The sequence below is a fragment of the Cetorhinus maximus genome, chromosome 4 (genome assembly GCF_964194155.1).
Source record: "Cetorhinus maximus chromosome 4, sCetMax3.hap1.1, whole genome shotgun sequence".
Taxonomy (NCBI): domain Eukaryota; kingdom Metazoa; phylum Chordata; class Chondrichthyes; order Lamniformes; family Cetorhinidae; genus Cetorhinus; species Cetorhinus maximus.
This window is the reverse complement of record NC_135882.1, coordinates 2884292-2909988: the sequence shown is the minus strand read 5'-3', so window position 1 is coordinate 2909988 and position 25697 is coordinate 2884292. Positions and strand designations below refer to the sequence as shown.

Below are 25697 nucleotides of genomic sequence, written 5' to 3'. Positions count from 1 at the left end.
TATTGAATCATTAAAATTTACAGCACAGAAGGAGGCCATTCAGCCCATTTAGTAATGTTTTTGTGACATTGTCTAGATTTAGCACCATTAAGTTTAACAATACTGGAATGTTCAGATAAAAACAAAAAGCTAAAAGCTACTGCGGATGCTGGAAATCCAAAACAAAAACAGAATTACCTGGAAAAACTCAGCAGGTCTGGCAGCATCGGCGGAGAAGAAATCAGTTAACGTTTCGAGCCTTCATGGCCCTTCTGCCGAAGGGCCATGAAGGCTCGAAACGTTAACTGATTTCTTCTCCGCCGATGCTGCCAGACCTGCTGAGTTTTTCCAGGTAATTCTGTTTTTGTTCTGGAATGTTCAGTCCTCCTATCACTCATTGATCATGCTGTGGCAAGCGTTACCATTTAACTTACTGCAAGAAAGGACATAAGAGCTTCACTCATGGCACACTGGATGTGTAAGCCTGATTTCCCCTACAGCTCACTAACAGGCAGGAAGATCCTGGTTTGTTTCTTCCCATGTGGGGAGATGGTGGTGTTGTGGTATTATCACTGGACTGGTAATCCAGAGACTCTGGGGCCCAGGTTCATAATCCCACCACAGCAGATGGTAGGATTTGAATTCAATAAAAATCTGTAATTAAAAGTCTAATGATGAACACAGAACCATTAAAAACCCATCTGGTTCACTAATGTCCTTTAGGGAAGGAAATCTGCTGTTCTCACCTGGTGACTCCTGACCCACAACCCTGACTCTGAAGTGCCCTAGCAATACACTCAGTTCCACCACACTGCTAAAAAGGAATGAAACTGGACAGACCACCAAGCATATCCACAGCATAAGGACTGCAGTGCTTCAAGAAGGCAGCTCACCACCACCTTCTTGAGGGCAATTCAGGATGGGCAATAAATGCTGGCCTAGACAGTGATGCCCACATCATGTAAATGAGTTTTTAAAAATTCCATATTCTGTAAAAAGAACCAGGGATAGCAGTTTCTTCTATCAGCTTCTTCTCACCCTTCTTTATTGTGCTGTTTTTCCAGCAACACAATCTTTTTGAGCTAAGTATTGTGTTGGCGCAGTTTTGGAATATTTTCTCTTGTTAATTGATTGCCTTGTGAAATTATTCCAAGGTACTGGTATTTCTTGATCAATAATTCAAAAAGCTGAAATTATTATTTGCAACCAAGGCTAAAATGGCTAAAAATTTTCATCCTTCTTCATTTTCATGAGTGACATTTACAACTGCAGATCCATCACCATCATCCCAATAGTGATTCATTGTTCTATAAACATGTTCCAAGCTTAGACATGCTTTATTATGCTGATTCAAATAGTGAATTTGATATAAGCCAAAGTGAGCTATTTTGGGTCTCTCGAAAACTAGTGGAAGTTTTTCATATGTTTAGGATTTGTGCTGTTAAAATCACAGCATGAACAGCCAAGCTGTTCCAGTACAGCCACAACACTGGCATCTACCCAGCTATGTGGAAAATTGCCCAGGTATGTCCTGTACACAAAAAGCAGGACAAATCCAACCTGGCCAATTACCGCCCATCAGTCTATTCTTGATCATCAGTAAAGTAATAGAAGGGGTCATCAACGGTGTTATCAAGCGGCACTTGCTTAGCAATAACCTGCTCACTGATGCCCAGTTTGGGTTCCGCCAGGGCCTCTCAGCTCCTGACCTCATTACAGCCTTGGTTCAAACATGGACAAAAGAGCTGAATTCCCGAGGTGAGGTGAGAGTGACTGCCCTTGACATCAAGGTAGCATTTGACCAAGTGTGGTATCAAGGAGTCCTAGCAAAACTGGAGTCAATAGGAATCAGGGGAAAAACTCTCCACTGGTTGGAGTCATACCTAGCAAAAAGGAAGATGGTTGTAGTTGTTGGAGGCCAGTTATCTCAGCTCCAGGACAGCAGTTCCTGAGGGTAGTGTCCTTGGCCCAAGCACCTTCAGGTGCTTCATCAATGAGCTCCCTTCCATCATAAGGTCGGAAGTGGGGATGTTCGCTGATGATTCAGCACCATTCGTGACTCCTCAGATACTGAAGCAGTCCATGTCCAAATGCAGCAAGACCTGGACAATATCCAGGCTTGGGCTGACAAGTGGCAAAACACATTGGTGCCACAAGAGACAAGTCAGGAGTGTGATGGAATAATCTCCATTTGCCTGGATGAGTGCAGCTCCAACAACATTCAAGAAGCTTGACACCACCTAGGACAAAGCAGTCTGCTTGATTGGCACCGCATCCACAAACATTCACTCCGTCTACCACCATCGCACAGTAGCAGCAGTGTGTACCATCTACAAGATGCACTACAGGAATTCACCAAGGCTCCTTCGACAGCACCTTCCAAATCCACAGCCACCATCATCTAGAAGGACAAGGGCAGCTGATAGATGGGAACACCATTACTTGGAAGTTCCTCTCCAAGCCACTCGCCATCCTGACTTGGAAATATATCGCCATTCCTTCACTGTCACTAGAATTCCCTCCCTAACAGCACTGTGGGTGTACCTACACCACATGGACTGCAGTGGTTTAAGAGGCAGCTCACCACCTTCTCAAGGGCAACTAGGGAAGGGCAATAAATGCTGGCCCAGCGAAGCCCACATCCCGTGAATGAATTAAAAAAATAGTTTAAGGAGGATCTATTAAAGAAGAGAGAGAAGTAGAGATAAAAGGATTTAGAGTGAGATTCCAGATTCTGGCCATACAATGCTGTCAAGCCACAACTTTAGTCTATTGTGTTTTCGTTTAACCATATCTTTCAAATTTGTCTGTTTTTCTTTTGTAAAATAATTAAGTAGATAAAAGCAACCCTATCTAGAAGATTTTTTTAACTCTTGCTGGATTCCAAAGGATGTTCAAGGAAAAAGACTCATGGATTTCATGTCAGACCTTATAACTGATGACCTGTACAGTACCAATTTTAATTGCCTTATTCTAGTATCGATAAAGCTGACCTTATTTTGTAACTCTATCTTATTTCCTGAATAAATTGCACTAATAATTTTAGCCTGTCAAGTTACTGCTCTGTATTTGAAATATTTTTCACTTATCTGAAATAAGTGTGGTCACAAATCATGGGACAATGTTCATTTTAATAGTAGTGTTGCAAAGGGGTGATTGTTAGAGCAGAGAAGGTTAATAGAGCTGTTTAAGATCATTCAGGGGTCTGGAGAAACTGTTTCCAGTTGCAGAGGGGTCAGTAAGAAAAGAACACAGATTTAAAATAGCTGGTACAAGAACCAGAGGGAGAGATGAGAATATTTTTACGCAGCGAGTTGTTGTGATCTGGAAGGCGCTGCCTGAAAGGGCGGTGGAAGCAGATTCAATAGCAACTTTCAAAAGGGAATTGGATAAATACTTGAAGGAAACAATTGCAAGTCTATGGGAAAAGAGCAGGGGGAGTGGGACTAATCAGACATTTCTTTCAAAGAGCTGGTACAATGGGCCGAGTGGCCTCTTATTGTGCTGTATTATTCTGTGTTAATCCAAAGGTCAAAGCAATCTGGGAGGGTAGAACATGAAAGAAAGAATTTTAGACTCTAAGGGTAGGTCATAAAATCTTTTGTCAGGTAGTTGAACCAATTGAAAGTGCAAAATAATCCAGTACAGCATGTCCCTAGTACCATGAGTGTGAAGTAAATTATAGAAATATATCGTAACAAATTTTAGTTACGTAGGGCCTTTAACATCATAAAATGTTGCAAGGTACTTCAGAGGATTGTTATCAGACAACAATTGACACTCAGGCAAAGTGGGAGATATTAGGGCAGATGAGCAAAAGCTTGACCAAAGAGACAGGATTTAAGGAGAATCTTTGAGGATGAGAGAGGTTTGGGGAGGGAATTCCAGAGCTTAAGCATGAATGCCAACGAAGGGAATCGAGGATGCCCAAGAGGTCAGAATTGGAAAAGTGCAGAGACCTCGGAGGGGGCTGTGGAGCTGCAAGAGGTTACAGAGATTGGGAGGAGTCAGATCTCAAGGAGGGATCTGTAAACAGGGATAGAAAATTAACATTTCTCTCTGAATATTCTCCTTGAATAAAGACAGACTTACATTTATATAGCACCATATATAGCCTCAGGATGGATCAAAGCACTTCACAGCCAATGATGTACATTTCCAAAGAGTAGTGACTGTTGTAATGTGGGAAAGATGGCAGCCAGCTTGTGCATAGCAAGATCCCACAAACAGCAATGTTGACCAGATAAACTGTTTCCTTGGGTGATGTTGATTGAAGGGCGAATTTTAGAAGAATTCTTTGCTCTTCCTCCAATGGTGCTCTTGGATTTTAGTTTTGAACGCATGGTCAGACCCCAAGTTTAATGCAGCATTGACCTAACAGTGTGAGGCAGGATGTGTGTTTAAATCCTAGGCTAGGACTTAATTCATTTTTTTACCCCTCTCTATCTAAGGGAAATTGGCATAAAAATCCTTATAAAGAAATTCAATGTGAAGATTGAAAGGTGTGAATAGAAAGCTACCAGTTTGAGTGTGAGTGACCAGGTCAGGTTCAGTGTGAGTGATCGGTTCAGGTTCAGTGTGAGTGACCAGTTTCAGTGTGAGTGACCAGTACAGGTTCAGTGTGAGTGACTGGTTCAGTTTCAGTGTGAGTGACCAGTTTCAGTGTAAGAGACCTGGTTCAGTGAGTGACCAGTTTCAGTGAGTGACCAGTTTCATTGAGTGACCAGTTTCAGTGAGTGACCAGTTTCAGTGAGTAACCAGTTTCAAATGTGAGTGACCAGTTTCAGTGTGAGTGACCAGTTCAGTGAGTAACCAGTTTCAAATGTGAGTGACCAGTTTCAGTGTGAGTGACCAGTTCAGTGAGTGACCAGTTTCAGCGTGAGTGACCAGTTTCAGTGAGTGACCAGTTTCAAATGTGAGTGACCAGTTTCAGTGTGAGTGACCAGTTTCAGTGAGTGACAAGTTTCAGTGAGTGACCAGTTTCAGTGAGTGACCAGTTTCAGTGAGTGACCAGTTTCAAATGTGAGTGACCAGTTTCAGTGAGTGAGCAGTTTCAGTGTGAGAGACCAGTTTCAATGAGTGACAAGTTTCAGTGAGTGACCAGTTCCAGTATGAGTGACCGGTTTCAGTGAGTGACCAGTTTCAAATCTGAGTGACCAGTTTCAATGAGTGACCAGTTTCAGTGAGTGACCAGATTCAGTGTGAATGACCAGTTTCAGTGAATGACCAGTTTCAGTGAGTGACCAGTTTCAGTGTGTGTGACCAATTTCAGTGAGTGACCAGTTTCAGTGTGTGTGACCAATTTCAGTGAGTGACCAGTTTCAGTGAGTGACCAGTTTCAGTGAGTGACCAGTTTCAGTGTGTGTGACCAGTTTCAGTGAGTGACCAGTTTCAGTGAGTGACCAATTTCAGTGAGTGACCAGTTTCATTAAGTGACCCGTTTCCGTGTGAGTGACCAGTTTCAAATTTGAGTGACCAGTTTCAGTGAGTGATCAGTTTCAGTGAGTGACCAGTTTCAGTGTGTGTGACCAGTTAGTGAGTGACCAGTTTCAGTGAGTGGCCAATTTCAGTGACTGACCAGTGCCAGTGTAAGTGACCAGTTTCAGTGTGAGTGACCAGTTTCAAAAGTGAGTGAACAGTTTCATTAAGTGACCAGTTTCCGTGTGAGTGACCATTTTCATTGAGTGACCATTTTCATTGAGTGACCATTTTCAGTTAGTGACCAGTTTCAGTGAGTGACCAGTTTCAAATGTGAGTGACCAGTTTCAGTGTGAGTGACCAGTTTCAGTCAGTGACCAGTTTCAGTGTGAGTGACCAGTTTCAGTGAGTGACCAGTTTCAGTGAGTGACCAGTTTCAAATGTGAGTGACCAGTTTCAGTGTGAGTGACCAGTTTCAGTGAGTGACCAGTTTCAGCGTGAGTGACCAATTTCAGTGAGTGACCAGTTTCAAATTTGAGTGACCAGTTTCAGTGAGTGACCAGTTTCAGTGTGAGTGACCAGTTTCAGTGAGTGACAAGTTTCAGTGAGTGACCAGTTTCAGTGAGTGACCAGTTTCAAATTTGAGTGACCAGTTTCAGTGAGTGACCAGTTTCAGTGTGAGTGACCAGTTTCAGTGAGTGACCAGTATCAGTGAGTGACCAGTTACAAATGTGGGTGACCAGTTTCAGTGAGTGACCAGTTTCATTAAGTGACCAGTTTCCGTGTGAGTGACCATTTTCATTGAGTGACCATTTTCATTGAGTGACCAGTTTCAGTGTGTGTGACCAGTTTCAGTTAGTGACCAGTTTCAGTGAGTGACCAGTTTCAAATGTGAGTGACCAATTTCAGTGTGAGTGACCAGTTTCAGAGAGTGACCAGTTTCAGTGTGAGTGACCAGTTTCAGTGTGAGTGAACAGTTTCAGTGAGTGACCAGTTTCAGTGAGTGACCAGTTTCAGTGAATGACCAGTTTCAGTGTGAGTGACCAGTTTCAGTGAGTGACCAGTTTCAGTGTGAGTGACCAGTTTCAGTGAGTGAGCAGTTTCAAATTTGAGTGACCAGTTTCATTGAGTGACCAGTTTCAGTGAGTGACCAGTTTCAGTGAGTGACAAGTTTCAGTGAGTGACCAGTTTCAAATTTGAGTAACCAGTTTCAGTGAGTGACCAGTTTCAAATTTGAGTAACCAGTTTCAGTGAGTGACCAGTTTCAGTGAGTGACCAGTTTCAAATGTGAGTGACCAGTTTCAGTGAGTGATCAGTTTCAGTGCGTGTGACCAGTTTCAGTGAGTGACCAGTTTCAGTGTGAGTGACCAGTTTCAGTGAGTGACCATTTTCAGTGAGTGACCAGTTCAACGTGAGTGACCAGTTTCAACATGAGTGTCCAGTTTCAGTGAGTGACCAGTTTCAGTGAGTGACCAGTTTCAGTGAGTGACCAGTTTCAGTGTGAGTGAACAGTGTCAGTGAGTGACCAGTTTCAGTGAGTGACCAGATTCAGTGAGTGACCAGTTTCAGTGAGTGACCAGTTTCAGTGAGTGACCAGTTTCAGTGTGAGTGAACAGTGTCAGTGAGTGACCAGTTTCAGTGAGTGACCAGATTCAGTGAGTGACCAGTTTCAGTGAGTGACCAGTTTCAGTGAGTGACCAGTTTCAGTGTAAATGACCAGTTTCAGTGTGAGTGACCAGTTTCAGTGAGTGACCAGATTCAGTGTGAGTGATCAGTTTCAGTGAGTGGCCAGTTTCAGTGAGTGACCAGTTTGAATAGGAGTGACCAGTTTCATTGAGTGACCAGTTTCAAATGTGAGTGACCGGTTTAAGTCAATGACCAGTTTCAGTGAGTGACCAGATTCAGTGAGTGACCAGATTCAGTGAGTGACCAGTTTCAGTGAGTGACCAGTTTGAATAGGAGTGACCAGTTTCACTGAGTGACCAATTCAATGTGAGTGACCAGTTTCAGTGTGAGTGACCAATTTCAGTGAGTGACCAGTTTCAGTGTGTGTCACCAGTTTCAGTGAGTGACCAGTTTCAGTAAGTGACCAATTTCAGTGACTGACCAGTTTCAGTGTAAGTGACCAGTTTCAGTGTGAGTGACCATTTTCAAATTTGAGTGACCAGTTTCATTAAGTGACCCGTTTCCGTGTGAGTGACCAGTTTCAAATTTGAGCGACCAGTTTCAGTGAGTGACCAGTTTCATTAAGTGACCAGTTTCAAATGTGAGTGACCAGTTTAATTAAGTGACCAGTTTCCGTGTGTGTAACCATTTTCATTGAGTGACCAGTTTCAGTGTGAGTGACCAGTTTCAGTTAGTGACCAATTTCAGTGAGTGACCAGTTTCAAATGTGAGTGACCAGTTTCAGTGTGAGTGACCAGTTTCAGTGAGTGACCAGTTTCAGTGTGATTGACCAGTTTCAGTGAGTGACCAGTTTCAGTGAGTGACCAGTTTCAGTGAGTGACCAGTTTCAGTGTGAGTGACCAGTTCAACGTGAGTGACCAGTTTCAGTGTGAGTGACCAGTTTCAGTGAATGACCAGTTTCAGTGAGTGACAAGTTTCATTGAGTGACCAGTTTCAAATTTGAGTGACCAGTTTCAGTGAGTGACCAGTTTCAGTGAGTGACAAGTTTCAAATTTGAGTGTCCAGTTTCAGTGAGTGACCAGTTTCAGTGAGTGACCAGTTTCAAATGTGAGTGACCACTTTCAGTGAGTGACCAGTTTCAGTGAGTGACCAGTTTCAGTGAGTGACCAGTTTCAAATCTGAGTGACCAGTTTCAATGAGTGACCAGTTTCAGTGAGTGACCAGTTTCAGTGTGAGTGACCAGTTTCAGTGAATGACCAGTTTCATTGAGTGTCCAGTTTCAGTGTGAGTGACCAGTTTCAAATTTGAGTGACCAGTTTCATTAAGTGACCCGTTTCCATGTGAGTGACCAGTTTCAAATTTGAGTGACCAGTTTCAGTGAGTGACCAGTTTCATTAAGTGACCAGTTTCAAATGTGAGTGACCAGTTTCATTCAGTGACCAGTGTCCGTGTGAGTGACCAGTTTCATTGAGTGACCATTTTCATTGAGTGAACAGTTTCAGTGTGAGTGACCAGTTTCAGTTAGTGACCAGTTTCATTGAGTGACCAGTTTCATTGAGTGACCAGTTTCATTGAGTGACCAGTTTCCGTGTGAGTGACCAGTTTCATTGAGTGACCAGTTTCATTGAGTGACCAGTTTCCGTGTGAGTGACCAGTTTCATTGAGTGACCAGTTTCATTGAGTGACCAGTTTCCGTGTGAGTGACCAGTTTCATTGAGTGACCAGTTTCAGTGAGTGACCAGTTTCAGTGCGTGCGACCAGTTTCAGTGAGTGACCAGTTTCAGTGTGAGTGACCAGTTTCAGTGAGTGACCAGTTTCATTGAGTGACCAGTTCAACGTGAGTGACCAGTTTCAGTGAGTGACCAGTTTCAGCGTGAGTGTCCAGTTTCAGTGAGTGACCAGTTTCAGTGAGTGACCAGTTTCAGTGAGTGACCAGATTCAGTGAGTGACCAGTTTCAGTGAGTGACCAGTTTCAGTGAGTGACCAGTTTCAGTGTGTGTGACCAGTTTCAGTGAGTGACCAGTTTCAGTGAGTGACCAGTTTCAGTGTGTGACCAATTTCAGTGACTGACCAGTTTCAGTGTAAGTGACCAGTTTCAGTGAGTGACCAGTTTCAGTGAGTGACAAGTTTCAAATTTGAGTGTCCAGTTTCAGTGAGTGACCAGTTTCAGTGAGTGACCAGTTTCAAATGTGAGTGACCACTTTCAGTGTGAGTGACCAATTTCAGTGAGTGACCAGTTTCAGTGTGTGTCACCAGTTTCAGTGAGTGACCAGTTTCAGTAAGTGACCAATTTCAGTGACTGACCAGTTTCAGTGTAAGTGACCAGTTTCAGTGTGAGTGACCATTTTCAAATTTGAGTGACCAGTTTCATTAAGTGACCCGTTTCCGTGTGAGTGACCAGTTTCAAATTTGAGCGACCAGTTTCAGTGAGTGACCAGTTTCATTAAGTGACCAGTTTCAAATGTGAGTGACCAGTTTAATTAAGTGACCAGTTTCCGTGTGTGTAACCATTTTCATTGAGTGACCAGTTTCAGTGTGAGTGACCAGTTTCAGTTAGTGACCAATTTCAGTGAGTGACCAGTTTCAAATGTGAGTGACCAGTTTCAGTGTGAGTGACCAGTTTCAGTGAGTGACCAGTTTCAGTGTGATTGACCAGTTTCAGTGAGTGACCAGTTTCAGTGAGTGACCAGTTTCAGTGAGTGACCAGTTTCAGTGTGAGTGACCAGTTCAACGTGAGTGACCAGTTTCAGTGTGAGTGACCAGTTTCAGTGAATGACCAGTTTCAGTGAGTGACAAGTTTCATTGAGTGACCAGTTTCAAATTTGAGTGACCAGTTTCAGTGAGTGACCAGTTTCAGTGAGTGACAAGTTTCAAATTTGAGTGTCCAGTTTCAGTGAGTGACCAGTTTCAGTGAGTGACCAGTTTCAAATGTGAGTGACCACTTTCAGTGAGTGACCAGTTTCAGTGAGTGACCAGTTTCAGTGAGTGACCAGTTTCAAATCTGAGTGACCAGTTTCAATGAGTGACCAGTTTCAGTGAGTGACCAGTTTCAGTGTGAGTGACCAGTTTCAGTGAATGACCAGTTTCATTGAGTGTCCAGTTTCAGTGTGAGTGACCAGTTTCAAATTTGAGTGACCAGTTTCATTAAGTGACCCGTTTCCATGTGAGTGACCAGTTTCAAATTTGAGTGACCAGTTTCAGTGAGTGACCAGTTTCATTAAGTGACCAGTTTCAAATGTGAGTGACCAGTTTCATTCAGTGACCAGTGTCCGTGTGAGTGACCAGTTTCATTGAGTGACCATTTTCATTGAGTGAACAGTTTCAGTGTGAGTGACCAGTTTCAGTTAGTGACCAGTTTCATTGAGTGACCAGTTTCATTGAGTGACCAGTTTCATTGAGTGACCAGTTTCCGTGTGAGTGACCAGTTTCATTGAGTGACCAGTTTCATTGAGTGACCAGTTTCCGTGTGAGTGACCAGTTTCATTGAGTGACCAGTTTCATTGAGTGACCAGTTTCCGTGTGAGTGACCAGTTTCATTGAGTGACCAGTTTCAGTGAGTGACCAGTTTCAGTGCGTGCGACCAGTTTCAGTGAGTGACCAGTTTCAGTGTGAGTGACCAGTTTCAGTGAGTGACCAGTTTCATTGAGTGACCAGTTCAACGTGAGTGACCAGTTTCAGTGAGTGACCAGTTTCAGCGTGAGTGTCCAGTTTCAGTGAGTGACCAGTTTCAGTGAGTGACCAGTTTCAGTGAGTGACCAGATTCAGTGAGTGACCAGTTTCAGTGAGTGACCAGTTTCAGTGAGTGACCAGTTTCAGTGTGTGTGACCAGTTTCAGTGAGTGACCAGTTTCAGTGAGTGACCAGTTTCAGTGTGTGACCAATTTCAGTGACTGACCAGTTTCAGTGTAAGTGACCAGTTTCGGTGTGAGTGACCAGTTTCAAATTTGAGTGACCAGTTTCATTAAGTGACCCGTTTCCGTGTGAGTGACCAGTTTCAAATTTGAGTGACCAGTTTCAGTGAGTGACCAGTTTCAGTGAGTGACCAATTTCAGTGACTGACCAGTGTCAGTGAAAGTGACCAGTTTCAGTGTGAGTGACCAGTTTCACTGAGTGACCAGTTTCAGTGAGTGACCAGTTTCCTTGTGAGTGACCAGTTTCAGTGAGTGACCAGTTTCAGTGAGTGACCAGTTTCAGTGTGAGTGACCAGTTTCAGTGAGTGACAAGTTTCAGTGTGAGTGACCAGTTTCAGTGAGTGACCAGTTTCAGTGAGTGACCAGTTTCAGTGTGAGTGACCAGTTTCAGTGAGTGACCAGTTTCATTGTGAGTGACCAGTTTGAATGTGAGTGACGAGATTCTGTGAGTGACCAGTTTCAAAGAGTGACCAGGTTCGATGTAAGTGACTAGTTTCAGTAACTGACCAGTTTCAGTGAGTGACCAGGTTCAGTGAGTGACCAGTTTCATTAAGTGACCAGTTTCAGTAACTGACCAGTTTCAGTGAGTGACCAGGTTCAGTGAGTGACCAGTTTTAGTGAGTGACCAGTTTCAGTAAGTGACCAGTTTCAGTGAGTGACCAGTTTCAGTGTGAGTGACCAGTTTCAGAGAGTGACCAGTTTCAGTGAGTGACCAGTTTCAGTGAGTGACCAGTTTCAGTGAGTGACCAGTTTCAGTGTGAGTGACCAGTTTCACTGAGTGACCAGTTTCAGTGAGTGACCAGTTTCATCGTGAGTGACCATCTTCAGTGAGTGACCAGTTTCAGTGAGTGACCAGTTTCAGTGTGAGTGACCAGTTTCAGTGAGTGACCAGTTTCAGTGAGTGACCAGTTTCAGTGATTGACCAGATTCAGTGAGTGACCAGTTTCAGTGAGTGACCAGGTTCAGTGAGTGACCAGTTTCAGTAAGTTACCAGTTTCAGTAACTGACCAGTTTCAGTGAGTGACCAGGTTCAGTGAGTGACCAGTTTCAGTGAGACTGACCAGTTTCAGTGAGTGACCAGTTTCAGTGAGTGACCAGTTTCAGTGTGACTGACCAGTTTCAGTGAGTGACCAGTTTTAGTGAGTGACCAGTTTCAGTGAGTGACCAGATTCATTGAGTGACCAGTTTCAGTGAGTGACCAGTTTCAGTGAGTGATCAGTTTCAGTGAGTGACCAGTTTCAGTGAGCGACCAGGTTCAGTGAGTGACCAGTTTCAGTGTGAGTGACCAGTTTTAGAGTGAGTGACCAGTTTCAGTGAGTGACCAGTTTCATTGTGAGTGACCAGTTTGAATGTGAGTGACGAGATTCTGTGAGTGACCAGTTTCAAAGAGTGACCAGGTTCGATGTAAGTGACTAGTTTCAGTAACTGACCAGTTTCAGTGAGTGACCAGGTTCAGTGAGTGACCAGTTTCATTAAGTGACCAGTTTCAGTAACTGACCAGTTTCAGTGAGTGACCAGGTTCAGTGAGTGACCAGTTTTAGTGAGTGACCAGTTTCAGTAAGTGACCAGTTTCAGTGAGTGACCAGTTTCAGTGTGAGTGACCAGTTTCAGTGAGTGACCAGTTTTAGTGAGTGACCAGTTTCAGTAAGTGACCAGTTTCAGTGAGTGACCAGTTTCAGTGTGAGTGACCAGTTTCACTGAGTGACCAGTTTCAGTGAGTGACCAGTTTCATTGTGAGTGACCAGTTTCAGTGAGTGACCAGTTTCAGTGTGAGTGACCAGTTTCAGTGAGTGACCAGTTTCAGTGTGAGTGACCAGTTTCAGTGTGAGTGACCAGTTTCAGTGAGTGACCAGTTTCAGTGAGTGACCAGTTTCAGTGACTGACCAGTTTCATTGTGTGACCAATTTGAATGTGAGTGACAAGATTCTGTGAGTGACCAGTTTCAAAGAGTGACCAGGTTCGATGTGTGTGACTAGCTTCAGTAACTGACCTGTTTCAGTGAGTGACCAGGTTCAGTGAGTGACCAGTTTCAGTGTGAGTGACCAGTTTCAGTGAGTGACCAATTTCAGTGTGAGTGACCAGTTTGTGAGTTACCAGTTTTAGTGAGAGTGACCTGTTTCAGTGAGTGACCAGTTTCAGTGTGAGTGACCAGTTTCAGTGTGAGTGACCAGTTTCAGTGAGTGACCAGTTTCAGTGAGTGACCAGTCTCCTGTCCTGTTTCCTTCACTCGATCTTTATCCAATGTGCTGTAAATCCTGAACTTCTAGCGGATACGCTGAGAGATTCTACATCCCCCGGGACCTTTCCTGAGACAGTGTTAGGAGGCTCCAAGGCGGTGGTGTGGAGAGAGCTTGTGTTTAAATATGTAAAAAGGCTGGTCTTGTTCTGAATGGATGTGGAGACGCTGCAGTGAAAAAAACAAATCTTCCAACAAATCCCCAAGGAGGGTGGGGTTGGGGGTAAGAGGGGAGCAGCAGGAGTTCACACAGACTCTGGTGCAAATTCAAACCAGCAACTTCAACAGAGGAGTGACATCCCCACCGCGACGTAAGGGGAGCCCCAGCTCTGTGTGGATATTTGTGAGGGGCTCTGGGGGGGTCTGACTGGGTCTCTCTGACTGTTCCTGCTTATTTCAATGCGACCAGGCGCTTTTGGAGTGTGTGTGACCAGGTCGGGATTAAGGTGAGGGGGTTAGTTGAAGGCGTTGTTGACTGGATGATAGGAAGGAATATTGAGGGGAGAAATCGATGGGAATACTCCGAGATGGGGAGATTTGGGAGGGTAGAGCCTCACTGAGACATTGACAAACTGGGTTCCCTTTCGGAATCCCGGGCATGGGTGGATAGAACATTCCAAACATGGTTTCGCTAAGGCTCCAAGTTACAGTACATTTTTGAGCTGAATATAGGGAAATATTGAACAGTTTGTGCCGGATCTTTCGGGATTTTTTTGTTTGTTGTTGTTGTTGATTGTATCCCGGGACACGAGAGGGAGAACCTGGTGCACAAGGGAGTTCCCGGTTGGCCCCTATCCTAATTTTTGTCCCATTCTGCAAAATGTTCACTTGTTTCTCACTGTCCCTGCTCCCCGTTTATATCAGTCACCCTGTCGCAAATCATGTGGCCATACCTGGGTATAAATTTGAAAATGGATAACTGTACCTGAACTCAGGTATCCTGCCCGTTATCTCTGGGTGGGGGTCTATTGTAGACGGTAACATTAGTTAACGGGTGTCTTTAAAATAAAGACTTTAATTGATACTGTTCTGTATAGGGTGTTTTTTTGGAAGACAGTGAAGAGAATGATACAGACATTGCCCTCTTATCTGTCTTCATGTTCCTGCTTATGACTGGTGTAGATATGTTAGGGTCCTGTTATCTTTACTCTCCAGCACCGCGAGGTAAATTTATTTAGTCGAACTTGATGCCAGTTTGAATTCTCAACTAAAAAAGATTTTAAATCATCATGAGAGTTTAAGTCAGCTATGTTAGACTTGGTTTTAAGATAAAATACCCTCGCCGCCCGCCCCCCTGGGAGTATTTGGACTACACACACATATCTCAGAATACAATATGCTTTACAGGTATACTATAGCAGAAATTAACTCACTGGAGAGTTTACTACCTTAGAATTCACCATTAGAGAATCCTAGAAGAGTTAGGGACCTTGAGATTTACTGAGACTACAACCTTTTATAATGTTTATTTTATAATACTTTATTATAAGTCTTGGATTACATTATAGTTATATTTTGAATATTAAAGTGTAAATGCACGATAAACTAATTCATCTAAATATAAATGCAAAAATAAATACAAATTAATTCACCTAGAAGTAATTGCAAACTTCAAATCCACTTAGAACATAAAAGTAGGATATTCAAACAAATAACAAATTAGTTTATACTTATAATCAAAAGTGTAAAGTGTAGTTTTCTGTTGCCTTGTCTCAGCTATGAGGAAATCTATCTAAGGTCATGACTCATTGATGATCGTACAAAGCTGACTGACTCGTTTACCCAAGTCTCTAATTTAAAGAAAATCTGTCGCTTTTAGAATAACCTAATCATTGTCTGCCTTACGATTAGGCCCTTTTGTTCAAGAGGTTCTTGAGAATCAAAACATGTTTTTCTGAAACACAGCTGCCGCACTCTCATGCCTGTTTCCCTGTCTGGAAAAGCCTCTTCTTAAGGCCTTTGCATCTGTATGTGTGCATGAAAGTACTGTGTGTGATTTTCTCAAAGGATTTTTCATTGTGTTTTAGCTAAATTAATTTTTTAACACTTTCATTGACTGAGTCAAACCCTTAACAGATATCCCTCCTTCTGTCCACCACAGTTCAAGAGAGATGTGGACAATTGGCTGATTCTGCTCAGTAACAATACAGTCCCAATAACTCTGAGAAAGAAACTGGAACCACTTCACCTAAGCCATGGAGAACCTGACCTACTACAATGAGGAGCAGCTGGACAAGGTGTTTGGGAACAGGACGGAGCACAGTCATGGGTACCAGGTGGTGAGCATATCCCTCATCCTGATGATATGTGGAGTGGGTATCATGGGTAATGCCATGGTGGTTTTTGTGGTCCTCGGCACGAAACACATGAGAACGCCCACTAACTGTTACCTGGTGAGTCTGGCGATCGCTGACCTGGTGGTATTGATGGCTGCAGGTCTACCCAACATCACCAACACCATCTACAGATCATGGATTTATGGTTACATGGGCTGCCTGAGCATCACCTATCTCCAATATGTGGGGATCAATGTGTCCTCCTGTTCTATAACTGCCTTCACCATCGAGAGGTACATTGCTATCTGCCACCCAATGAAAGCCCAGTTTATCTGCACTAAATCCAGAGCAAAAAAGATCATCCTGTTAGTCTGGGCTTTCACCTGTCTATATTGTGTGATGTGGTTCTTCCTATTAGACATCAAGCAGACCATCTACAAAGATATGACTGTGGTGGCGTGTGACTACAAGGTCTCCAGAAAGTTTTACCTGCCTATTTATTTTCTCGATTTCTTTATGTTCTACGTTGCACCTCTGGTCCTGGCCACTGTCCTGTACTGGATGATCAGTAGAATTTTGTTTTTGAATCCCATGCCCACTGATCCGACAGACAACAGTAAGGAAAAGCAGGACAGATCCACTGACCATCAACAAGCAGGTGACACGTTAACATCCAACACTACAGCTACATCCAGAAAACAGGCAAGTACAGCCAGTCATTGTATTGGGATCTCCCCTTCCCCATCCCTCGATGATTTGCTAATGTCACCTGCAAGACGAAAAGTAAGATTTTCACTTCTCTGCCCATGGAGACACCAGAATATCCCTGTGTCTTCCAAGCAGCCATTCACAGACCGCGTCTTCAGCAATGGAAAGAGGAAATGCTGCAAATACACAGACCAAAGGTTATTGACCTAAAACCCTGGGCTGAATTTTACCAGGCACTTGGAGGTGGGTTTTAAGTGGTGGACATGGGTGGAGAAGCAGAATTGGAGGAAAATGTGTCAGGCTGGATCCCAGGATGTTCCTGTCACTTTTCCCAGGTAGCCGGCTCAGTTTGACACTCAGGAGCAGCAGGAAGCTATTCTGGGTGGATAATTAAGCAATTCACTGCAACCTTCCACTGAGATTGCAATTATCCCAGGGTTGCATGCTCTGTCAGCACCTCAGCAACTCAGAGGAAGCAAGTGCACAGCAGGAGGTCTGAGCAGCATGCCAGTTCTGACCTTGAATGGCAAAAAGTGGCAAAGCTGATGTCGCCTAGTGACAGAGGCTTACCAAAGCATGAGAACTCCATTGCAGCTGATGTTGCCCGTGGTGCTGGGGGTGACGCAGTGAGTGCCTTCCATTGCTCCTCCAGCTCCTGTTGCACTCCCTCAGCAGTGTGCAGACATAGTGAAGGCCGTCTTGCAATGAGCTGCAATGAATTAACCCCCCACCCTCCTCCAGCCAGCAATCAGACACAGTGATCTCAGAGGCAGATTCTTGAATGGCTGCCTTCTAACAGACTGAACCCCAGCACGCATGGCAATGGCTGTGGATGGGGTCAGAGACTGGAAGAGGACTCAACGGGCAGAAAGTTTCTAAATCCAGAACACTCTTCCTGTTGACTCTGTTTCTCTCTCTGCTGATGCGACCTGACCTGCTGAGTGTTTCCAGCATTTCCAGTTTGTATTTCAGATTTCCAGCATCCGCAGGATTTTTCTATTAGATTCTTCAGTATCTGAGTGTGAAAGCAAAGGAGACGAGTTAAGTTCAGTAAACTCTTAACTGCCCATATGTACTTCTCATCAGCAATCTCACACTAATTGTCAGCTTTACAACTTAACTCAATGATGTGTAAAAAGGTAAAACCTACCCAGTGTTTTATGAAAATTATTATACCACTAATATATAGTTAAAATATCCAACTCATCAAAGGTTGTGCCACAATCCGTAAAACAGTAGATTTAAAACAAGATCAGTTATATAGGTAGCATGGCACTACTGATCTTTTATAAACTTTAATTTAGATTTCAATCAATCAAGTTACTTTGTCGAATATCAGTCCAACTTATAAAAATTATTTTTGATAATGCAATCTCTCTGTATGTCACAGTCACTACCCATGGCTCTCTCTGTGTCACACTGACTCCCTGTCACTCTCTCTCCGTGTCACACTGACTCCCCGTCAGTCTCTCTGTGACACACTGACTCCCCATCTCTCTCTCTCTGTGTCACACTGACTCCCCGTCACTCTCTCTCTGTGTCACACTGACTCCCCGTCACTCTCTCTCTGTGTCACACTGACTCCCTGTCACTCTCTCTCTGTGTCACACTGACTCCCCGTCTCTCTCTTTCTGTGTCACACTGACTCCCTGTCAGTCTCTCTCTGTGTCACACTAACTCCCCGTCACTCTCTCTCTGTGTCACACTGAGTTCCCGTCATTCTCTCTCTGTGTCAACCTGACTCCCCATCATCCTCTCTCTGTGTCACACTGACTCCCCATCACTCTCTCACTGTGTCCACACTGACTCCCTGTCACTCTCTCTCTGTGTCACACTGACTCCCCGTCACTCTCTCTCTGTGTCACACTGACTCCCCATCACTCTCTCACTGTGTCACACTGACTCCCCCTCACTCTCTCTCTGTGTCACACTGACTCCCCGTCACTCTGTGTCACACTGACTCCCCATCACTCTCTCTACGTGTCACACTGAGATCCCGTCATTCTCTCTCTGTGTCAACCTGACTCCCCATCACTCTCTCTCTGTGTCACACTGACTCCCCGTAACTCTCTCTGTGTTTCACACTGACTCCCCATCACTCTCTCTCTGTGTCACACTGACTCCCCGTCACTCTCTCTCTGTGTCACACTGACTCCCCGTCACTCTCTCTCTGTGTCACACTGACTCCCCGTCAGTCTCTCTCTGTTTCACACTGACTCCCTGTCACTCTCTCTCTGTGTCACACTGACTCCCCGTCACTCTCTCTCTGTGTCACACTGACTCCCCATCACTCTCTCTCTGTGTCACACTGACTCCCCGTCACTCTCTCTCTGTGTTTCGCACTGACTCCCCGTCACTCTCTCCGTGTCACACTGACACCCCGTCACTCTCTCTCTGTGTTTCGCACTGACTCCCCGTCACTCTCTGTGTCACACTGACTCCCCGTCACTCTCTCTGTGTCACACTGACACCCCGTCACTCTCTCTCTGTGTTTCGCACTGACTCCCCGTCACTCTCTCTGTGTCACACTGACTCCCCGTCGCTCTCTCTGTGTCATACTGACTCCCCGTCACTGTCTCTCTGTGTCACATTTTCTCCCCGTCACTCTCTCTCTGTGTTTCGCACTGACTCCCCGTCACTCTCTCTGTGTCATACTGACTCCCCGTCACTCTCTCTCTGTGTTTCGCACTGACTCCCCGTCACTCTCTCTGTGTCACACTGACACCCCGTCACTCTCTCTCTGTGTTTCGCACTGACTCCCCGTCACTCTCTCTGTGTCACACTGACTCCCCGTCACTCTCTCTGTGTCACACTGACTCCCCGTCACTCTCTCTCTGTGTCACACTGACTCCCCGTCACTCTCTCTGTGTCACACTGACTCCCCGTCACTCTCTCTACGTGTCACACTGAGATCCCGTCATTCTCTCTCTGTGTCAACCTGACTCCCCATCATCCACTCTCTGTGTCACACTGACTCCCCGTAACTCTCTCTGTGTCACACTGACTCCCCGTCACTCTCTCTGTGTCATACTGACTCCCCGTCACTCTCTCTCTGTGTCACATTTTCTCCCCGTCACTCTCTCTGTGTCACACTGACTCCCCGTCACTCTCTCTCTGTTTTTCACACTGACTCCCTGTCACTCTCTCTGTGTTTCACACTGACTCCCCGTCACTCTCTCTCTGTGTCACACTGACTCCCCGTCACTCTCTCTCTGTGTCACACTGACTCCCCGTCACTCTCTCTCTCTGTGTCACACTGACTCCCCGTCACTCTCTCTCTGTATCACACTGACTCCCCGTCACTCTCTCTCTCTGTTTTTCACACTGACTCCCCGTCACTCTCTCTGTGTGTCACACTGACTCCCCGCCACTCTCTCTCTGTGTCACACTGACTCCCCGTCACTCTCTCTCTCTGTTTTTCACACTGACTCCCCGTCACTCTCTCTCTGTGTCACACTGACTCCCCGCCACTCTCTCTCTGTGTCACACTGACTCCCCGTCACTCTCTCTGTGTCACACTGACTCCCCGTCACTCTCTCTCTGTGTCACACTGACTCCCCGTCACTCTCTCTGTGTCACACTGACTCCCCGTCACTCTCTCTGTGTCACACTGACTCCCCGTCACTCTCTCTCTGTGTCACACTGACTCCCCGTCACTCTCTCTGTGTCACACTAACTCCCCGTCACTCTCTCTGTGTCACACTGACTCCCCGTCATTCTCTCTCTGCGTCACACTGACTCCCCGTCACTCTCTCTCTGTGTCACACTGACTCCCCGTCACTCTCTCTCTGCGTCACACTGACTCCCCGTCACTCTCTCTCTGTTTCACACTGACTTCCCGTCACTCTCTCTCTGTGTCACACTGACTCCCCGTCATTCTCTCTCTGTGTCACACTGACTCCCCGTCACTCTCTCTCTGTGTCACACTGACTCCCCGTCACTCTCTGTGTTTCACACTGACTCCCCGTCACTCTCTCTCTGTGTTACACTGACTCCCCATCACTCTCTCTCTCTGTGTCACACTGACTCCCCGTCATTCTCTCTCTGTGTCACACTGACTCCCCGTCACTCTCTCTCTGTTTCACACTGAATCCCCGTCACTCTCTCTGTGTCACATTGACTCCCCGTCACTCTCTCTCTGTGTCACATTGACTCCCCGTCACTCTCTCTCTGTGTCACACTGACTCCCCGTCATTCTCTCTCTGTGTCACACTGACTTCCCGTCACTCTCTCTCTGTGTCACACTGACTCCCCGTCACACTCTCTGTGTCACACTGACTCCCCGTCACTCTCTCTGTGTCACACTGACTCCCCGTCACTCTCTCTCTGTGTCACACTGACTCCCCGTCATTCTCTCTCTGTGTCACATTGACTCCCCGTCACTCTCTCTCTGTGTCACACTGACTCCCCGTCACTCTCTCTCTGTGTCACACTGACTCCCCGTCACTCTCTCTCTGTTTTTCACACTGACTCCCCGTCACTCTCTCTCTGTGTCACACTGACTCCCCGCCAATCTCTCTCTGTGTCATATTGACTCCCCGTCACTCTCTCTGTGTCACACTAACTCCCCGTCACTCTCTCTGTGTCACACTGACTCCCCGTCACTCTCTCTCTGTGTCACACTGACTCCCCGTCACTCTCTCTCTGTGTCACACTGACTCCCCGTCACTCTCTCTGTGTCACACTAACTCCCCGTCACTCTCTCTGTGTCACACTGCCTCCCCGTCACTCTCGCTCTGTGTCACACTGACTCCCCGTCACTCTCTCTCTGCGTCACACTGTCTCCCCGTCACTCTCGCTCTGTTTCACACTGACTCCCTGTCACTCTCTCTCTGTGTTTCGCACTGACTCCCCGTCACTCTCTCTACGTGTCACACTGAGATCCCGTCATTCTCTCTCTGTGTCAACCTGACTCCCCATCATCCTCTCTCTGTGTCACACTGACTCCCCATCACTCTCTCACTGTGTCCACACTGACTCCCCGTAACTCTCTCTGTGTTACACTGACTCCCCGTCACTCTCTCTGTGTCATACTGACTCCCCGTCACTCTCTCTCTGTGTCACATTTTCTCCCCGTCACTCTCTCTGTGTCACACTGACTCCCCGTCACTCTCTCTCTGTTTTTCACACTGACTCCCTGTCACTCTCTCTGTGTCACACTGACTCCCCGTCACTCTCTCTCTGTGTCACACTGACTCCCCGCCACTCTCTCTCTGTGTCATATTGACTCCCTGTCACTCTCTCTGTGTCACACTGACTCCCCGTCACTCTCTCTGTGTCACACTAACTACCCGTCACTCTCTCTGTGTCACACTGACTCCCCGTCACTCTCTCTCTGTGTCACACTGACTCCCCGTCACTCTCTCTCTGTGTCACACTGACTCCCCGTCACTCTCTCTCTGCGTCACACTGACTCCCCGTCATTCTCTCTCTGTGTCACACTGACTCCCCGTCACTCTCTCTGTGTTTCACACTGACTCCCCGTCACTCTCTCTCTGTGTTACACTGACTCCCCATCACTCTCTCTCTCTGTGTCACACTGACTCCCCGTCATTCTCTCTCTGTGTCACACTGACTCCCCGTCACTCTCTCTGTGTTTCACACTGACTCCCCGTCACTCTCTCTCTGTGTCACACTGAATCCCCGTCACTCTCTCTCTGTGTCACACTGACTCCCCGTCACTCTCTCTGTGTCACACTGACTCCTCGTCACTCTCTCTGTGTCACACTGACTCCCCGTCACTCTCTCTCTGTGTCACACTGACTCCTCGTCACTCTCTCTCTGTGTCACATTGACTCCCCGTCACTCTCTCTCTGTGTCACACTGACTCCCCGTCACTCTCTCTGTGTCACACTGACTCCCCGTCACTCTCTCTGTGTCACACTAACTCCCCGTCACTCTCTCTCTGTGTCACACTGACTCCCCGTCACTCTCTCTCTATGTTACACTGACTCCCCATCACTCTCTCTCTCTGTGTCACACTGACTCCCCGTCAGTCTCTCTCTGTGTTACACTGATTCCCCATCACTCTCTCTCTGTGTCACACTGACTCCCCGTCCCTCTCTCTCTGTGTCACACTGACTCCGCTTCACTCTCTCTCTGTGTCACACTGACTCCCCGTCACTCTCTCTCTGTGTCACACTGACTCCCCGTCACTCTCTCTCTGTGTCACACTGACTCCCCGTCACTCTCTCTCTGTGTCACACTGACTCCCCGTCACTCTCTCTCTGTGTCACACTGACTCCCCGTCACTCTCTCTCTGTGTTACACTGACTCCCCGTCACTCTCTCTCTCTGTGTCACACTGACTCCCCGTCAGTCTCTCTCTGTGTTACACTGATTCCCCATCACTCTCTCTCTGTGTCACACTGACTCCCCGTCCCTCTCTCTCTGTGTCACACTGACTCCGCTTCACTCTCTCTCTATGTCACACTGACTCCCCGTCACTCTCTCTCTGTGTTTCGCACTGACTCCCCGTCACTCTCTCTCTGTGTCACACTGACTCCCCGTCCCTCTCTCTCTGTGTCACACTGACTCCGCTTCACTCTCTCTCTATGTCACACTGACTCCCCGTCACTCTCTCTCTGTGTTTCACACTGACTCCCCATCACTCTCTCTCTGTGTCACACTGACTCCCCGTCACTCTCTCTCTGTGTCACATTGACTCCCCGTCACTCTCTCTCTGTGTCACACTGACTCCCCGTCACTCTCTCTGTGTCACATTGACTCCCCGTCACTCTCTCTCTGTGTCACACTGACTCCCCGTCACTCTCTCTCTGTTTCACACTGACTCCCCGTCACTCTCTCTCTGTGTCACACTGACTCCCCGTCACTCTCTCTGTGTCACACTGACTCCCCGTCACTCTCTCTGTGTCACACTGACTCCCCGTCACTCTCTCTCTGTGTTTCGCACTGACTCCCCGTCATTCTCTCTGTGTCACACTGACTCCCCGTCACTCTCTCTCTGTGTTACACTGACTCCCCATCACTCTCTCTCTCTGTGTCACACTGACTCCCCGTCACTCTCTCTCTGTGTCACACTGACTCCCCGTCACTCTCTCTCTGTGTCACACTGACTCCCCGTCACTCTCTCTCTGTGTCACACTGACTCCCCGTCACTCTCTCTCTGTGTCACACTGACTCCCCGTCACTCTCTCTCTGTGTCACACTGACTCCCCGTCACTCTCTCTCTGTGTCACACTGACTCCCCGTCACTCTCTCTGTGTCACATTGACTCCCCGTCACTCTCTCTCTGTGTCACACTGACTCCCCGTCACTCTCTCTGTGTCACATTGACTCCCCGTCACTCTCACTCTGTGTCACACTGACTTCCCGTCACTCTCTCTGTGTCACACTGATTCCCCATCACTCTCTCTCTCTGTGTCACACTGACTCCCCGTCACTCTCTCTCTGTGTCACACTGACTCCCCGTCACTCTCTCTCTGTGTCACACTGACTCCCCGTCACTCTCTCTCTCTGTGTCACACTGACTCCCCGTCACTCTCTCTCTGTGTTACACTGACTCCCCGTCACTCTCTCTGTGTCACACTGACTCCCCGTCACTCTCTCTCTCTGTGTCACACTGACTCCCTGTCACTCTCTCTCTGTGTTACACTGATTCCCCATCACTCTCTCTCTCTGTGTCACACTGACTCCCCGTCACTCTCTCTCTGTGTCACACTGACTCCCCGTCACTCTCTCTCTGTGTCACACTGACTCCCCGTCACTCTCTCTCTCTGTGTTACACTGACTCCCCGTCACTCTCTCTGTGTCACACTGACTCCCCGTCACTCTCTCTGTGTCACACTGACTCCCCGTCACTCTCTCTCTGTGTTACACTGACTCCCCGTCACTCTCTCTCTGTGTTACACTGACTCCCCGTCACTCTCTCTCTGTGTTACACTGACTCCCCGTCACTCTCTCTCTGTGTTACACTGACTCCCCGTCACTCTCTCTCTGTGTCACACTGACTCCCCGTCACTCTCTCTCTCTGTGTCACACTGACTCCCCGTCACTCTCTCTCTGTGTCACACTGACTCCCCGTCATTCTCTCTCTGTGACATTTGAGGAATGTTCCACGGTTCACTTTGCTCTTAAAGGGGACATCATATAAATATAAAAAACAGGCTTTTCCCAAAGCATTTGGGTCATCGCAATAGTGATTGCAGTAATGTAGGAAATGCAGCAGCTGATTTGTGCACAGCAAGATCCCACAGTCTGCAATTTGATAATGACCAGATAATCTGTTTTTGTTTGGTTGATTAAGGGGTAACTATTAGCCAGGACACTGGGGAGAACTCCCCCTCTTCAATACAGCTCTGTGGGAACACTTACCTCCACCGCATAGAGCCTGGGTTTAACACCTCATCTGAAAGGTGGCACCTCTGACAGTGCAGCACTCCCTCAGTTTTGCACTGGGAGCCTCAGCCTGGACATTATGTTCAATTCCTTGGTGTGGGGATGTGAATGTAAAAGAATTAAATCCGTCCAGACTGGAACTATGGCTGTTAAAGGTACAAGCGCTGATGTGCCTTGCCGCTGTTATTGTGGCTGTGTAAAATATGTGAGGTGGTCCCTCAACTACATTCTCGCAGTTAAACCCTATGTTAGCCAGGGTTTAGGACAGTAGTACATAGCTGACGTTAAAGAGAAATAGAAACTGATCAAAGTTTGTGTTGTTAAGGTCAGTATCAATGCTTAAAGGATGCTTCCTCCTGTTTGACTGTTTAGGTCACCAAGATGTTGGTAGTGGTGGTCATTCTTTTTGCTCTTCTGTGGATGCCTTACAGGACCCTTGTGGTCATCAACTCCTTCCTTAGCCGACCCTTCACTGATCCCTGGATCCTGCTGTTTTGCCGAGTCTGTATCTATCTGAACAGCGCCGTCAACCCTGTTATTTACAACCTGATGTCTCAGAAATTCAGGGCAGCCTTCCGAAAGCTATACAAGTGTGAGGAGAAGCAGTCGGAGAAACCCACTAGTTACGCTGTGGCTCTCAATTACAGCCTCAAAGAACCTTTCAGTGGAAGCCCTGACCACTTTAATACTGAGCTCGAAGACATCACGGAGCAGTTCTTGCCCTCCAAGAAAGCCTCCTTTGCTGCTGCCGGTGGATCGACACAGGTGGTGGTCAGCCAAGTCTGACATGTGGCTGAGTATGTCCACTCAAAACGAGTTAGGTGTGTTAACAAAAATATACAAGGCATTAACTGTGCATGAGTAATATCGGGATCAAGAAACACTGGAGGAAATCAATATGTACATGGCCATGAACAGTTCTGTACAATTTCCCCCAAAAATCTGATGAATGGAACATACAAAACAGCTCCTTTTGCATCACTGTATGCGTTGTGAATTCTGTGTCATTATTTAAAGTATAGTCAACGTGACTATGGGCTGTGGTGTGTTGTACCAGCTTAATGTGGATATGACAGTTTCCTGTGCCAATAATGTATAGAATAATCAACATTTGAGATGCTGCCCAGGGATAAGAAATTCAAATAGGGATTCAGATAATCCAAACAGGGGGGGATTATCATTATGAC

The 25697-nt window shown here is 46.5% G+C and overlaps 1 protein-coding gene across 1 annotated transcript; it reads left to right on the top strand.

Annotated features, from left to right (window-relative positions):
- Nucleotides 1–15364: 15364 nt before the first annotated feature.
- On the top strand, nt 15365–25296 carry LOC144679403 (thyrotropin-releasing hormone receptor-like). Its single transcript, XM_078539760.1, has 2 exons — nt 15365–16147; nt 24883–25296. Exons 1-2 carry the CDS (start codon nt 15365–15367, stop codon nt 25294–25296), a joined length of 1197 nt encoding a protein of 398 aa, XP_078395886.1.
- The last annotated feature ends 401 nt before the right edge of the window (nt 25297–25697 follow it).